At 47.1% G+C, this 14,935-nt stretch overlaps 1 protein-coding gene across 6 annotated transcripts in view; it reads left to right on the top strand.

Annotated features, from left to right (window-relative positions):
- The window catches only part of LOC141917554 (ubiquitin-associated protein 1-like), an 84,722-nt gene that overhangs the window by 58,870 nt on the left and 10,917 nt on the right, over positions 1-14,935 (top strand). For all 6 annotated transcript variants that reach the window (XM_074810814.1, XM_074810816.1, XM_074810817.1 and 3 more), the window contains one exon: positions 11,802-11,926. In XM_074810814.1, coding sequence (XP_074666915.1) covers positions 11,802-11,926 — 125 coding nt within the window. The remainder of the gene's footprint in view (positions 1-11,801; positions 11,927-14,935) is intronic.

The following is a 14,935-nucleotide window of genomic DNA, read 5'->3' as shown; positions in this document are numbered from 1 at the left end:
TGCTATCTCTAATCCCCTCTCCCTGAGACTGCATGTTAGCTGGCCCAATATTGTCTCGCAGTCCAGTTGTTTTCCTGTCACTAAGATCTCATCCATGTAATGATAAATGAGTAAATGAGGATACTGTTTCCGAATGGGTTCCAGAGCCCATGCGACGAAAGACTGACAAATCGTGGGTGAATTTTTCATCCCTTGTGGTAGCACCACCCAGTGATACCTCTTTGCTGGTTCGGCCTTATTAATCAATGGCACTGTAAAGGCAATCTTTTCAGCATCCTCTGGATGTAAGGGGTTTGTAAAGAAGCAGTCTTTTAGATCGATAACCACCAGATCCCAGCCTTCAGGTAACATTACTGGGGAAGGCAAACCAGGTTGTAAGGTGCCCATGTCACAGATAACAGCATTAATTGCTCTCAAATCATGTAACAGACGCCATTTCCCAGACTTTTTCTGAATTGTAAAAATGGGAGTGTTCCACGGGCTAGTTGAAGGCAGGATATGTCTGGCATCTAGCTGTTCCTGTACCAAATCATTGATAATTTGCAGCCGGTCCAGTTTCAGCGGCCACTGGTCGATCCATATGGAATCATCAGTTTTCCAGGTTAATTTTAGGATTGGCTGCTCTACGGTGGCCGCGCCTAAAAAGGCGAAGTAATCAATCGAGCTCCCATTTGACTGAGCAGATCTCTCCCCACCAGTGCCACAGGTGAGTGCATCACATAGGGATGCGTGGTTACTACCTTGCCATCCGGAAACATAAATGCTATTGTATCTCTGCTGATGGATGTGACTTGAGTTCCTCCAACCCCTAGAACTCCTGTATTCGCTGGCACTAAAGGCCACTGTCTAGGCCACAGATAAAGGGGTCCAGTATCAATGAGCATTCGTAATTTACTCGTCTGTCCATTAAGGTGTCTCATTTCCATCTGCTCCTCTGGCTTCCCCCGACTAATGTCCATGGCTAACAAAACATCTGGTTGTCCGGTGGACCCAAAGCCTTTTTCACCTCTCTTCCTTTGTTCTGCATTAGGCACTTTTGATTCAAATGGAATTAGCTGAGCAATTTTCGATCCCTCCATGATAGTCAAGGGGGGAGTAAGTGTATATACCATGATTTTAATTGTTCCCTCAAAGTCAGCATCAATAAGGCCTGGGATGACAAAAATACCTTTTGTAGATGCCGAAGAACGTCCAATTAATAAGGCACTTAAACCATGTCCCAGAGGCCCCACCAGATTAGAATCAACCAGATGTATTGTAGTGTCTGTGAGTGTAACAGCTACTGCTGTTGCCAAGTCCACTCCTGCGCTTCCGGAGGTGGCAGCGGAGCAGCGGTCCAAGCACCCTGGACTTGTGTCGTCGCGCGAGGGCGGGGCGCACTCTGCCTCCCGTTTCCCCTCTTACGAGACACACGAGCACGACATTCTGATTTGAAATGACCCAGTTGCCCACAGTTAAAGCACTTCTTATCTCGCTTGCCTTTGACGTGTTTGCCTCTGACAATTGGTGTTACTGCAGCGCCTACCACAGCAGCCATAAAGGCAGCTTTCTCCTGATCAAGCATTCGCTCTGCTGCCTCCAGCAGCTGACCTGCAGTAGATTGTCGTGGGAGAAGGCTTAAGGCTTTCTTAGTTTTGTCGTTAGCATTGTCATAAGCAAGCATATCAAGGAATTTAACTTTCATTTCATCACTTAAATCAGGATTGCTGTTAATAGCGGCATGTAATCTGTCGATGAATTTAGGATAGGGCTCCGTGGGCCCCTGTCTCACTCCTGTAAATGCTGGCGCCGCTTTTTCATCATGTATGGCTAGAATGGTTTTTAGAGCCAATTCCTGGGTTAACCGTAACACCTCTGGTTGAAATCCCACTTGCCAGTCTGGGCTAGCAAAAGGGCCTGCGCCCATCAGCATCTGAGCTTGCACCCCATACAGAGGATCTCCTTGCTGACGGGGTGTGGCTGCCGCAGCCTCGCAGGCCACTTGCCAACGTTGGAAAAATTGCAATTGTTGGGAAGCTGTTAGTAAGGTTTGTATAATCATGCGTATGTCATACGGAGTTAATAAATGTGCTGTAAAGATATGCTGAATTACTGAATTAGTATATGGTGATTTTAACTCATATTGTGTTACTGCTAATTTGGCCTCCTTAATCATTTTCCAGTCTCAGGCCTCCCACTCCTTGCCTTGTGGGGTTACTGTTACCGGGAACGTCATTGGCCCAAGTTCGTTAAACTGCCCCTCAATTATCGCATCCCGAATAACTCCCTGCCATCGGCTTCCTGGATTACCATTACCACTTGCGCGTCCCAGTGCCCCCCCTCCCATTTGAACCGACGATGGCAGCGACCCGAGAGCCACCGTTTCCCTCTGACCACCCACCCACACACCCCCACACCCCCCCCCCCCCCCCGTGTCGCGGAAGAAGGGGTTAAAAGGAAGAGGGGGAGGCGGCGGTGCCGTAGGGGTGGGCTGAGCCGCTTGCTGCATTCGGATTTCAAATTGCTCTAATTTTCTCGTTAGTTCTTGCAAGTGCTGATCTTGTAAACCATAACGAGATTGTTCCTGCACCGACCGGGGTGTCGGGGGCGAGGACGGGGGCAGGGCTGGGTCGGCGCCTTCCTCTGGCGAGGCGGCGGCGGCGGCGGCGGGGGGGTCGGGCGGGGGGCGGCGGGAGCGGGGCGGGGCCGTGCGCTCCGGTGATTGATCTTTTGGGTTTGAGGGATGGGAGTCGAGCTGTAGTAAATCTGTTGATTTTTGCTCTTGCCTTCCCTGCCGCACGGGTGCTGCGCGTGCAGCGTCCCCGTCCCTCCTTTTAGGAGCCGCCTTGGGGAACAGGGATCCCGCGAACGTCCCAGCAGTGGCGGAATCCTGAGCGCCAGCGCGTTCGGCCTCTGCTGACCAGGCAGCGAAAGCGGAGGCGGGGGTCTGCCGTTCCGCTTTCAGTTCTGTCAGAGTGTCTAGGACCAATCTCCACACAGTGGAGAGTTTCCTACTGTCTTTAGAGCCTGAGCTAATGTCGTCCCACAGTGCCGCGCCGATCTTTTCCCAAGTAGCTGCTTCAAAGGCTGAGGGGATTAGTCCGTGCTGCCGAGCCCACAACAGCACCCTCCTCAGGTTCCCCTCATCATAAGATACTCCTCTCTTAGAGAGTATATGATGGAGGAGCTTAACCACTGCCGCTTCTTCTTTACTCAGCGTGGACCCCATCTCCTCCCCAGCCGCTCACCTGATCAGGGCGAGATTCCCGACAATTGCTCGCGCGTCTTCCCAGGCGCCGGGGCAGCGCCTGCTACGGCTGCTTCTGCCCCCTCTGGGCCGTCTTCTCTTGCTCGGGAGGGCACCGACGGGAGGGTCCCGATTCCCCAGGGTTTGAGTCCCGCGTATCTTCGATGAGGCTCCCTCGGGTCCCTGGTCGGGCGCCAGTTGCCGACGCGGAAGTCTCAGACCCAACTTAGACGACCAATGTGATCAAGTTGATGCCACTTTATTAAAGGCTACACAGCAATTTATACTCTATCACAAGCTTCACACGCTGCTATCTTATTGCTAATAGGCTAAAGCTACTTGTTCACGCGCCCTTCTGCCCTCTATGATTGGTCCCAGTGTGGTGTCCACGCGCTGCTCTCCCCCCAGGTAGACCCCCTGTTTTTGACATTCCAACATCTTTATCTCTTGGGCAGGAATGTAGTTTCTCAGGCCGTCTGGGCCTTGTTTGTGTCCTTGAACACAGCTGCAGCTTGCTGTTACAGTGAGGCCCCTTGGTCTGGATTGCTCATAATATGTCCGTTATTTTCCAGCCATTCCACAAATAACTACATTTTGTCTAAGCTACATCTTTCACTAGTGACTAGTAAGCCTAATTATTCCATTAAGGAGTTGCAATTACTGCTAGCATTTTCTCTTAAAAGAGTTGGCAACCGTAGTGTGATTAAGGACAGAGACAGTGTATTTGGTCCTATTGCAGCAGCAAGCATTACCCATACATTCTGCTTAAATGATCAGTCGAAGAGACCGCAAACTGTCGGCACAGGGGCACCCACAGCACCCACAGCCGGCTCCTGAGTGTCCACCAAAAGCTGCCTCTCACGCCTCAGGTGTGGTCGCACACACCTTGCCGGTAACCACCGGGGACCGTGACCTGTGGAGACACAAGCATAACCTCTTCCCCAGGTTATTAAAGGATATGGTCCTTCCCAGTTACCACTTTCCAGGTTTTTTGCTGACACTTGAGCCTTGCCCTGGACTTCTTGTTGATCTGGTATCTGCGACGAGAAGTGATGCAATATTGGTGGCACCTGTGAGACAGGGGAAATGTTTAAAAAGTTCATGGCATATAATGCCTTATTTAGCCTTTCGTGAGGTGTAGATTGATACCCTCCATCTCCCCCTTTTTGTTGTTGCAATAGATGCTTTAGCGTGCCATGCGTACGCTCCACAATGGCCTGTCCGGTCGGTGAGTGGGGAATGCCGGTCAGATGCTTGACTCCCCACTGTATGGCAGGATGCAAACACTGCTCCAGAAAAGGTATCAACAGACACAGGTACATATTTTAACGTTCCAAATGCAGCGAAGTGAGTGACGTCAGATTGCCATAATTCTGAGGAGGTGAGTCCCCGAGGGTTGACACCACTGGCTGTTGAAGAGAGGGAGTCCTCTGGTATTCAGGGCAAGTGGCAATGATGTCTTTAGCCTGACGCCTTGATAAAGAAAACTGGTTTTGTATTGCCCTGGTGTTTTGGTGGAAAAATGCATGTGAAAGCCGAGCTTGCTCAAAGACATTTGTATTAGCCACTGTAACATGTGCATAGTAACCGGAACAATGATACACACAGGTTCCTGACCAGCAAGTAATAGTAGGCGCTGCCTACCTTTCATAATGCACTCTTTTTTTTTTTTTTTTTTTTTTTTTTTCATTTCCCAACAGTCTATATACTCCTGTTGGTATCAAGGATACCGTGGTGTCTAATGATGTTACTGACTCAGAGGCTGCTAAGTCCACGCCTGATCGGTATCGACTAAATTATTATAAACCACCACTGATTGCAATATTTGATCAGTGTCTTTTTGTTCACACTTGCGCCTGGAGGTCCCCCTATCTTCTTCCAGCATTTTAAAATACAGCCTAGGGGACTCTTTTTGACTATTCCCCCACTCTGGCCGCTGCCCATCTCGTCTACTTTACCTTAAAACACTACCCAAGTAAGCTGACAATACCCCCTCAGGCAGATGGTACAAGGGTGCACTCTCCCCACAGAGTATGCACCTAAATTCAAGACAACAATTAACACAGAATTACTGCCTCCCGCTAGAGGAGATATCTCACCTATGACACTTCAAACACTGAGCCCGAACAAACAGGCAGCACCAGTGACCCAGCGGGCGGGCACTAGGACACTCTGTACTAAGGATGTTCACTGGTCCTGCACTACCCCCCCACTGGTACAGAGTCTGCCCTGCGCTTCGTTCCTCTCCGGCCGCTTCCCTCGCGGGATAATGGAACTGCGGGTCAGAGAACTCCGCACTCCGCAGCTGCAGCTGGGCTGCGCCTCACACCCGCAGAACAGTCACACACCCACACAAAGGGGCCCCTTACACTTATTACTCCCACAACATCAAATGACAAACACTACAAACATCAAAACACCATTAAGAATATATAAAGCCATTGCCAGTTGATTATGTGGTGCGTCCAGAAAATTCCCCCTTCTTTGTTTTTAAACCAAGGCCTTTAGTGCACTGACCATCAGAAAGGTTTAAAGTTAGTCCTTTTAGAATGGACAAGGGACTCGGCATCACAGTGTCAGCACCTTCTGTAAAAACTGCTGCTTTTGGTGTTCGGGGGAGGTGGGACAGACGATCGCGCGGTGCCAGATGGCCGCAGGCAGTCGCTCCGAGGCGGGGGGGCTCGGGGAGGCCCGGGGCCGCCGCCACCAACTCTGCACTTTAAGAGTGTCCGAAACCAACTTCCAAGTGGTCGCTAGCTCACTGGCATGATGATCCCCCTTGGAAATGGCATCCCACAACCGTTCACCTATTTCAGCCCATTTTGCTGGTTCAGAGGCTGTGAGGGTATCGGCAGGATAGCCGTGGTTTCTGCACCATTTAAGTAACCTTCGTACAGAAGTTTCGTTATAAGTTATCCCTCTCTTAGAGTATAAGTTATCCCTCCCTTAGAGAGTATATGCAGCAGGAGTCTGGCAGTGGCCATCTCCCCTGGGGACATGTTCTGCCCCATGCTGCCCCTGATTGATCACCTCTCCTGGGTGATTTTCCGTCGATCGACTGTTTTCCATCCTCCCTGTCACACCCCGCTGCAGACAGTACCTCCAACCGGGGATCCTCCCACGGCGTCTTCTGCGCTCCGTCCTGGGACATCGGGGTCACCATTTGTTGCGGGAGGATATTGGACCTGCACAACTCTTATGAGAGTTATAACAAGCAAAGCCGTTTATTTTTCCAATAGTACATACTTATGCTCTCGCCAAAGCTCTTACTTCATAATTAGCAAATCAGCAATTAGACAGCTATCAACCTTTTCTCCTGTCAGCATAAGACCACTCTAACACGCGCTGTGCAGACCAATCACCTTCTTGTTCACGCGCTGTTCACGCGGCGGTAACTTCTCACAGTTCAGTACTTTTCCACAGTTCAGTGTTGCAGCTGGCCGTTGTTTTTCCCTGCCACCTTGGCACAACTCGGCAGTTTCTTATCTTTCTCCCAAGGCCTGTTTCTCATCAAAGCCTAGCTGTTGATTCAGAGACTGTGCAGGGCTGACAGGCCGATACCTCCCACAGGATCAGGAGTAAGATGAGCCCTTCCACTCTGTTTGGCACACCACTCACACTGACCATCAGAGACTGGAGCAATTTTCCTCAAGAATCCCCTTTCGTGATTGTTTTTCCTTGTAATTCACATACCTGTGCATCTAGGATTGAGGTAGGTTTTCCATCCCCCTTCCTCACATCCTCTCCATGATCCCACAGGTAAAACCACAGGGTACCCCATGGTTTGTACATTCTGTCTTCTCTCTTTTGAGCCGGGGTGTCATGACCCGGATTGGAAGCCCAGAGAATCGCAAACCTTGGGTTAAATTAAGGTGAAATGACACCAAACAACCAGTTAAAATGTTTTACTTGTGGTAGAAAGCAATTTAAACTTGGAAAAGGATAATAAGCAATGTGGTCTCTTATAAATCTGTAAGAAGGGAAGGGAAGGGAAGGGAAGGGAAGGGAAGGGAAGGGAAGGGAAGGGAAGGGAAGGGAAGGGAAGGGAAGGGAAGGGAAGGGAAGGGAAGGGAAGGGAAGGGAAGGGAAGGGAAGGGAAGGGAAGGGAAGGGAAGGGAAGGGAAGGGAAGGGAAGGGGAGTCAATGAAATCCAGAACACCACCCCTGGATCCAGCATTGTCTCAGGTCCAGTAATTTTGGGTGGTGGGTGCACACACAGCAAAGTTTCTGTCCCCTTTTAAGTTAATCTTATCAGTTGATTAGCATACTAGATGAGGAGGGGCAGGTATTCCACAAACTCATTTCCATGAGAGATGAGGAAAAAGGTGGAGCATGGGTTCCAATTGAGTCGGTGGTCATACTCGCCCTGCCCAGCTTTGGTTTTTCCTCTGTTCCCAGAGATTTTTGCTGACTTCGTGCTTATTGGTCATCCTAGAGGTGATCACCTCTTTTCTTGTTACCACTTCAATGGCAAAGGCAAGGTCATTAGCAAGGTGTTGTGGTTTGAACTCAGCCGGTAGCAAATCGCCACGTGGCCAGTTGTTTACTTCCCCCCACCCCCTCCCCGGTGAAATAGGGGAGGGACAAAAGAAGAAATTTGTAGGTTAAATAAAAAAAAATGTAGTAATACTAACAAAACCAACAGTAACAATAGTAAGTCCAAAACGGGTAAAATGCAGCAGTGGCTCACCAAGCGGTGACCGGTACAGAGCCCGTCCCCAGCAGCGATCCAAGCGTACCAGAGAATCCCGCCCCGCCGATCCGGAAACCCAAAACAAAGATGTGTGTGAGAGAGCAGGCGCCCGCCTATATACTGAGCATGACGTCACATGACATGGAATGCTCCAGTGATCAATCAGGACCCAGCCCTTCAGCTGTGCTCCCTCTCAGCCCAAGGACAGTTAACTCTATCCTGGCCAAAACCAGGACACAAGGCAAGCATGGTGTCTGGCTTGCACAATAGAGCCACAAAGTATCGGGCTTAGCAGTACTTGTGCTTGAGGGGAAACACCTGGTTTCACTCAGTCCAGTTTCCCCCCTTCAAGGCTTATCTAAGGAGTTTATCAATGCAACTGCAAGGGAGTGGGGGGTGCATCCTTCTATACACTCCCGCTTCCTTGGGTGACATTCCTTAGACTAATCCAAAGGCCACAGCTTGTCCTTGAGGTTTTCCATGTTGATGAATGTTTGAGGCATTACTTCTTTCAGTTCCTTACAAGGGACACACTTACTCTTAACAGCTGAGATACTGGTCCGTACAGGTGGGGAATAGGACATATCCTCTTTGAGTTGTTGGAACTCTCGGGACAGTTTCTTCACAGCACAGCAAGGGAGGAAGAGAGATTTTCTTCGTATCACTGGAGTTGGCAAGCCACATCATCCACTGTTGGTCCCTCTTTGTCTTTCCAGTGCATTGCTGCCAGCACGTTGGCATGCGACGATGGTGCGCTCCGTACAAACTACCCGCCACATGGGCTGGGTGCACTGGACTTCCATCTGGATCTGTGGGCAGCCGTGCATTGTCTGGGTCATAGTAAACCATCTCCTGCACGGCTAATTCTCTCAAGTATTGGATACCTCTCTCCATGGTAGTCTGCTTGCCTGGTTGATGTACAACATCTTCCATGAAGGGATACATTTCCCTTACACCTGACAGAAGTCACCTCCAAAGGCTGAGGGTTTGTGCCTTTTTTTCCAATTGCCTTGTTGAAACAAAGAAATTCACTCAACAGTCAGAATCCAATAGAACTGTTAAGCAGGTATTCTTTATTAGCAGCGCTGGGGTCGCCCTGGGGATTCTCCACCATCGGGGCTCCCAAGAACTAGCAAGGGACATTGGTTTACATACACACAAATCATACATATTCATTACATTTCCTGGAAAGGGGTGTCTTATGATGATGAGTTCCCGGAATTCATTTACATAGTCCGAGCATGCGTAGTGAAAATAGAGTGAGGGTCTTTGGTGGTCGAGGGAAGAAGTAAGTAGTCTTCTTCATGGTGTTCGCCAGTTGACCTTCTTTCCAGAGCATGCGTGGTGAAGTAAAGTTCAGGTGTCTTCTTCCTAAATCAGCAAAATCATTCTCCCTAGATAGGATCTCTGTGTCCCTTTATTCGAGTCCCCCTTATATCTTAGTTTGCCCATTCTAGGAGTTGCCCAAGTGTCCACTGAAGGCTTTGAGTCTGCTCTCAGTGATTTACATAGGGAGCATTTTACTGTTGTCAAAACAGACAAAGATGCCTAGGGAAACAGTTAAGGAGTCCTTGGGAAACAAACGAAGCAAAATACAAGCAAAGCTTTCATGCATCACAGTTTAGTCTTTATCAATGGTTGTCAGAAATTCAATTGTTTGAGCCCCTTCATTGTCAATGCCCCCTTCCCTAGATAGGGATCCCAGCTCCTTGACTTCTTCACCCTCTAATTCCAGGCTACTGGCCCCATTATCCCAGCATTGGAGCAGCCAGGTGATAGATAATGTGCTCGCCTGGACGACAGCTGAAATCCTTCCACATGTCTTGCAGCTCACTCAGGGATAGGGATCAGGTGATTATCTCTGGTTCTGTCTCTTCCTTCTGTTCTTGTGATGGCCCTGGTTCACCTTCATCCCTCACTACATGAACTGATTTTTTATATCCCTTTCTGTGTAGGGGTGACTGATACTGGCACTGGTTGAATCTCTGGTTCAGCTGTATCACCTATTGCCAAGGTCTGAGTACCCACCGTGCTCATCGACAGGGTCTGAGTAGCTGCAGTGCCTGTCTTGGGGGTTGATATTTGGGTGATATTCTGAAATATTTCTTTAACCCTAAACAAGACATAGGATCGTGCTGGTTTCAACATCCCAAGGATATTCAGATTTTTCAAATTTTTCAAACGCTATTGTAATTACCCTGGTGGAGAAGGGGAGTATATGGGAAGATGTCTCCTCCATAGGTTGGCTCCCTGAGGAGAAAAGATAAAAGGTGTAATTATTAATGGTTTCCAGTAGATGGCTCCCAAAATACAGAGGTGATGGCAATGCTGAGTACAAATACCAGATTAGTTAGTTCTTCTATCATATCATTAGCCAGTGTTACACGGTACAACAACATGGTAACACCTAACAGACAGAGTAGGACAGTGAAAAGCATTACCACATCTTAAAAACACCTTCCCCCCACCCCTCCCTTCTTCCTAGTCTCAGCTTTGCTCCTGATTTCTCTACTTCCTCCCCCCCAAGTGGTGCAGGGGGTAGGGAATGGGGTTAGGGTCAGTCCTGCCACTCCTTCCTTCTCAGGGGGATTTCTCGCATTCTTCCCCTGCTCCAGTGTGGGGTCCCTCTCACAGGAGACAGTCTTCCACGAACTTTCTTCAATGTGAGTCCTTCCCACGGGCTGCAACTCTTCCCAAACTGCTCCAGCATGTGTCTCCCGCATATTGCAGTCCTCCCAGCACCGAACTACAATAGTGGGGGCTTCTTCCCTCAGAGTCCTGGCCTTCTTTGGGTGCAGCCACCTGCTCCAGTGTGGGGTCCTCCATGGGCTGCAGGTGGATATCTACTCCACCGGTGACCTCCATGGGCTGCAGGGGGACAGCCTGCCCTCTCACCTTGGGCTGCAGGGGAGTCTTTGCACTGGTGCACCTCACCCCCTGCCTCCTCCTTCTTCCACTGACCTTGGTGTTTGCATAGGTGTCCTCACAACTACAACTCCTCCTCCCAGGTTCCCCTTCTTAAATATGTTATCTCAGAGGCGCAGCCACCATCCCTAATTGGCTCGGCCTTGGCCAGAGGTGGGTCTGACTTGGAGCCGGGGGAGCTTTGAGAAGCTTCTCACAGGGGGCCACTGCTGTAGCCCCCTCCCCCACTACCATAAAACCCCACCACACACATAAACCCAGCACACAACAACCGAAAACATCAGTGTATTAACAACATTCTTCTCTTACCCAATCCTGTACTGAATCCAAAACACAGCACTATTCTAGCTACTAAGAAGAAAAATTAGCTCTATCCCAGCCAAAACCAGGACATCTGGTTAAAGTGGAGTGTCTAGACTAGGTCACTGCCCTTGTGACCACTTCTGTCCAAATGTTACTTCCTACTTGTATGCCAAAACCTGGATTTTAGTTTGTCTTAGCTGCTCTAAAGTTGGGTTATTTTAAAGCCTGTTTTGAATATGACAAAAATGATGGTTCTTTTTATAGAGACATAAGAGAATACAGTGTTCAGGAGAGTTTCAACTTCCAGTTGTGTAGGCATAGTCTTGCCACAAGGGAAGCTAAAATGTTGGGTATATTGACTTCAAAATCTATTCAGTTGTTGGATTGTTGTGTTGCGTGTGTTGTTTGTTTTTTTTTTTTAATAGTTATGACCTAGAATATTAAAAAAACCCAACCAAAACACCGAAACTGAGGCAATAAAGTCCAAACAGATTCAACATGTTTCTGGTCAAGCAACTTCCTTTGTATTGAGTCGCCTGGTGTAGTTGGGGCAGCAGAGATAAAATAGCTCCCAAATAACAGAAATATGAGTCTTAATTGAATGCATTAAACTTGTAAGACTTTTTTAAATACAATTTCTTCTTTTGGTCTTAGGGCCTTTCAGTTATCTTGATGATGTCCCATTTAAGATAGGAGACAAATTCAAAACCCCGTCGAAGGTTGGATTACCCGTTGGTTTCTGCCTGCCTGATTCTTCTCAGCTTATCAGAGAAGCCCAGGTAAGTGATCATGTGTTTTGCCTTTCTGCTCTCTTCCCCCTCACCCCTGGCCCCCAACATGTCGTGCTGTAAATTGCAAGTAGTCACAGTTTGCACATGTGTTCAAATGTTAGTCTTGTCAGTCCTATAGTGTCATTTCATATGTCAGGCAGTAGTTGCAGAAGATCTGTTAGAATGTATAGAAAGATAAAAATATGATAGGCTGTGCAAAAAAGTTTCTACTTCTTATTGCTTTAAAAGGCCTAATAGCATTTATTTTAGTGTATCTACTTCAAAAAAGCACAATGTTTTTGTGTAAATAGTTATAAATGTTACCTTGACTAAATTTGAGTAGCATTTTTAAGAGGAAAAATGGTAAGAACTGGTACACCCATGGTATGGCATACTTGCAGAATCTTGTTTGAGGGTAACAAGTGTTTCTATGACCATATTTTATGGGTTCTCACAATGGTGGGATGAAGAAATAAATTTCCAGTTCTTGTTTTCTCTTCAGTTCTGAGTGGGAATTCTTTTCTAGCTGTAGGGCAAACAGGTTACAGCTTGGTACAGATGGCTTCCAGGTCTTTGAGGAGCATGTCTCTGTTACCATAATCTCTTGGTAGCATAAAATCAATTGCTTTAGCGTAAATATTAAAATCTAGTCTCCAAGTGCAGGTTGTGATACAGAAAATCTAATTAAACTATGTTTTCTCATTTGGATCCATGATTTTCCTTGGTCAGTCCAAACTGATGATTGTTTTCACTTCAGCTGTGACAGATTCTTGTAGATGGTTCTGCTTTTTTTTTGGTTTTGCACTTTTTTTTCCTTGCTCTGCAACTCATCCACTGGAGAGCTGAATAACTGAATTACCTTACATCATGGCTTTTTCATTATAACCATTACATGATTACCTGATTGTCCTAATACACATATTTCCACCCAGTTAAGCTGGTGTGGGAGAGCTAAAGGAGACTTTAATGTCCTATTGCTGGCTCCATTGTGCAATGTCTCCATTTTCCTGACAAGCTGAGGTTCAAGTATGGTATGCCAAATTGGACTGCAATACCTTGCATAATATGATGTGACTATGTAGACTATGCATCTTGCAGTGCAATTTGACTTCTTTACAGCTGTAGTGAGAGCTGTTAAAAAAAAAAGTGCAGGAAAACAAAATTCTCTAGTCATATATTTTTATATAAATACCCCCCATTTTTTATATATACAACCATATACACGCACACAAAAAACTATGATGGCTCTGCTCAGATAGCAAAGAATGCATAATGAGTAGTGCCCAGCACTTCTGCCAGTGAGTTGTTTTTCAAAGTTACCTTGCTGATAAATTGTGTATCATACCTCTTGGAGTCTTAGAGCTAAGAGAAGGGAAAACTGTTATACAGTTGAGACAACAGGTCTTCAGGATCTCACTGGAGCCCGCTATGGGTTAGGATGTGACACAACACATAGTGAGTCACAGAAAAGCCTAGTAGAGGCCTAGCAAGGCTTGCTGGTTTGTTGCTCTTTAGAGTTAGGTATTTGTATGACCTAGCAGTCCCATGGCAAGAGCACTCCTGTTTGGTTATGTACTATTATCCTGGCAAGGATATCTTATTACTTCTTGTGAGTCACAGGTAGGTTATACCTTGGACTTAGCTTGTAGGCTGTGTTCTCTGAACATTTTGTGGTTATTTAAATAGTATTTGAGGTTGTTCATTCTTCATAAGATATTATGTTTTAGGTAGATTTAATCTGTTCAGAATTTTGTCCTCTCAACCAGGCCACTACAGTGGCCAGTAAACTTGTAGTAACTTACAAATGCCTTCCTGTGCTAACCTGGCCCTGAAGGAGCTGATGTTAAATGAGAAAAGCTTGTGGGATTCTGGCATGCCAGTAACTGCAGCAAAATCTCCTACTGCAGATAGTTGTCATCATTGGTGTAGCCAGTATATCCCCTTTGGCTGGTGAGCCATTGGGACTGGGGTAAGAATACCAATACCTCTTAAACTAGTGGGTGTAAAACTTTAATATTAAGTTCCTTAGGAATCTTTTAGGGAGGACTGAGTAATACCGTATTGGTCTTCAGATGCAAAAATACTCTGTTGTAGTCTTGAATGACTTGTGGAAGTTGTGAGCAGGGGGTAGTTCAGTGGTGCCAGGTCTGGGTATGATTGTCAATCTAGTAACGCATTAGACTTCCCCTTGCTACATCTGTTGTCTTGGAGGGAGAGGGTGGGAGTGTTACCCTAAAATCCAGCAGAGGAACTCTCTAAGACTCGTTTTGGAGTGTTAGCAAGCAGGCATTGTTTATTGCAGCGCTGGGCGCACACACAAATAGCTTCTCAAAGGTGAGTGCGCCCCAGATCTATAAGTGGCAGCTAATATACAGTGAGATCATACATATTCATAACTTTTCTGAGAAATGAGTTACATATGCATTAGATTTCCTGGAACTAATTACAATATCTGCATCCTAATCACACATGCACTTTCTTGCTGGGTGGTGGTCTTGAGGGGTCCCTGGTGGTCGTTGGCAGTCTTCCTCACCGTGTCTGCTGGTTGCCCTCAGTGCTCACGCATGCTCACAAAGGTCTGTTTAGGAGGTGTTGTGCAGCTGTGTTGTGTCTTGAGCTGGTTTGTTTTAATTTGTCCTGTCCTTGTTCCTGTTATCTTCAAGAATAGGCCCCAACTGTCTTATTTATTACTGTCTTATCTTCAAACCCCTTTCTTCTTCACAAAAGCACCAACCTTCAGCTGCACATTCCAGAAGCTACATTGACATTGACCTACTTCATTCTCAAAAAGATATTTAGCAAGATGAAAAGCAAGACTAAGGAAAAAAAAAATTGTTAGCAAGACGTTTTGGCTTACAGGAGGACTATGAAACTGATCTTGGGATGATCAGTAGCTCTAAAGCAAAACTAAATGTAGGAAGGAGGCAAAATATGATATTCTAATCCAGACTATAGACAGGTTTTGCTGCTAGAGGCAAAATGGTGTCTTCTAGTTTTGCCAGTCTGTTGGTTACAAAA

The sequence above is a fragment of the Strix aluco genome, chromosome W (genome assembly GCF_031877795.1).
Source record: "Strix aluco isolate bStrAlu1 chromosome W, bStrAlu1.hap1, whole genome shotgun sequence".
Lineage (NCBI taxonomy): Eukaryota > Metazoa > Chordata > Aves > Strigiformes > Strigidae > Strix > Strix aluco.
This window is presented reverse-complemented; position numbering and strand designations above follow the sequence as displayed.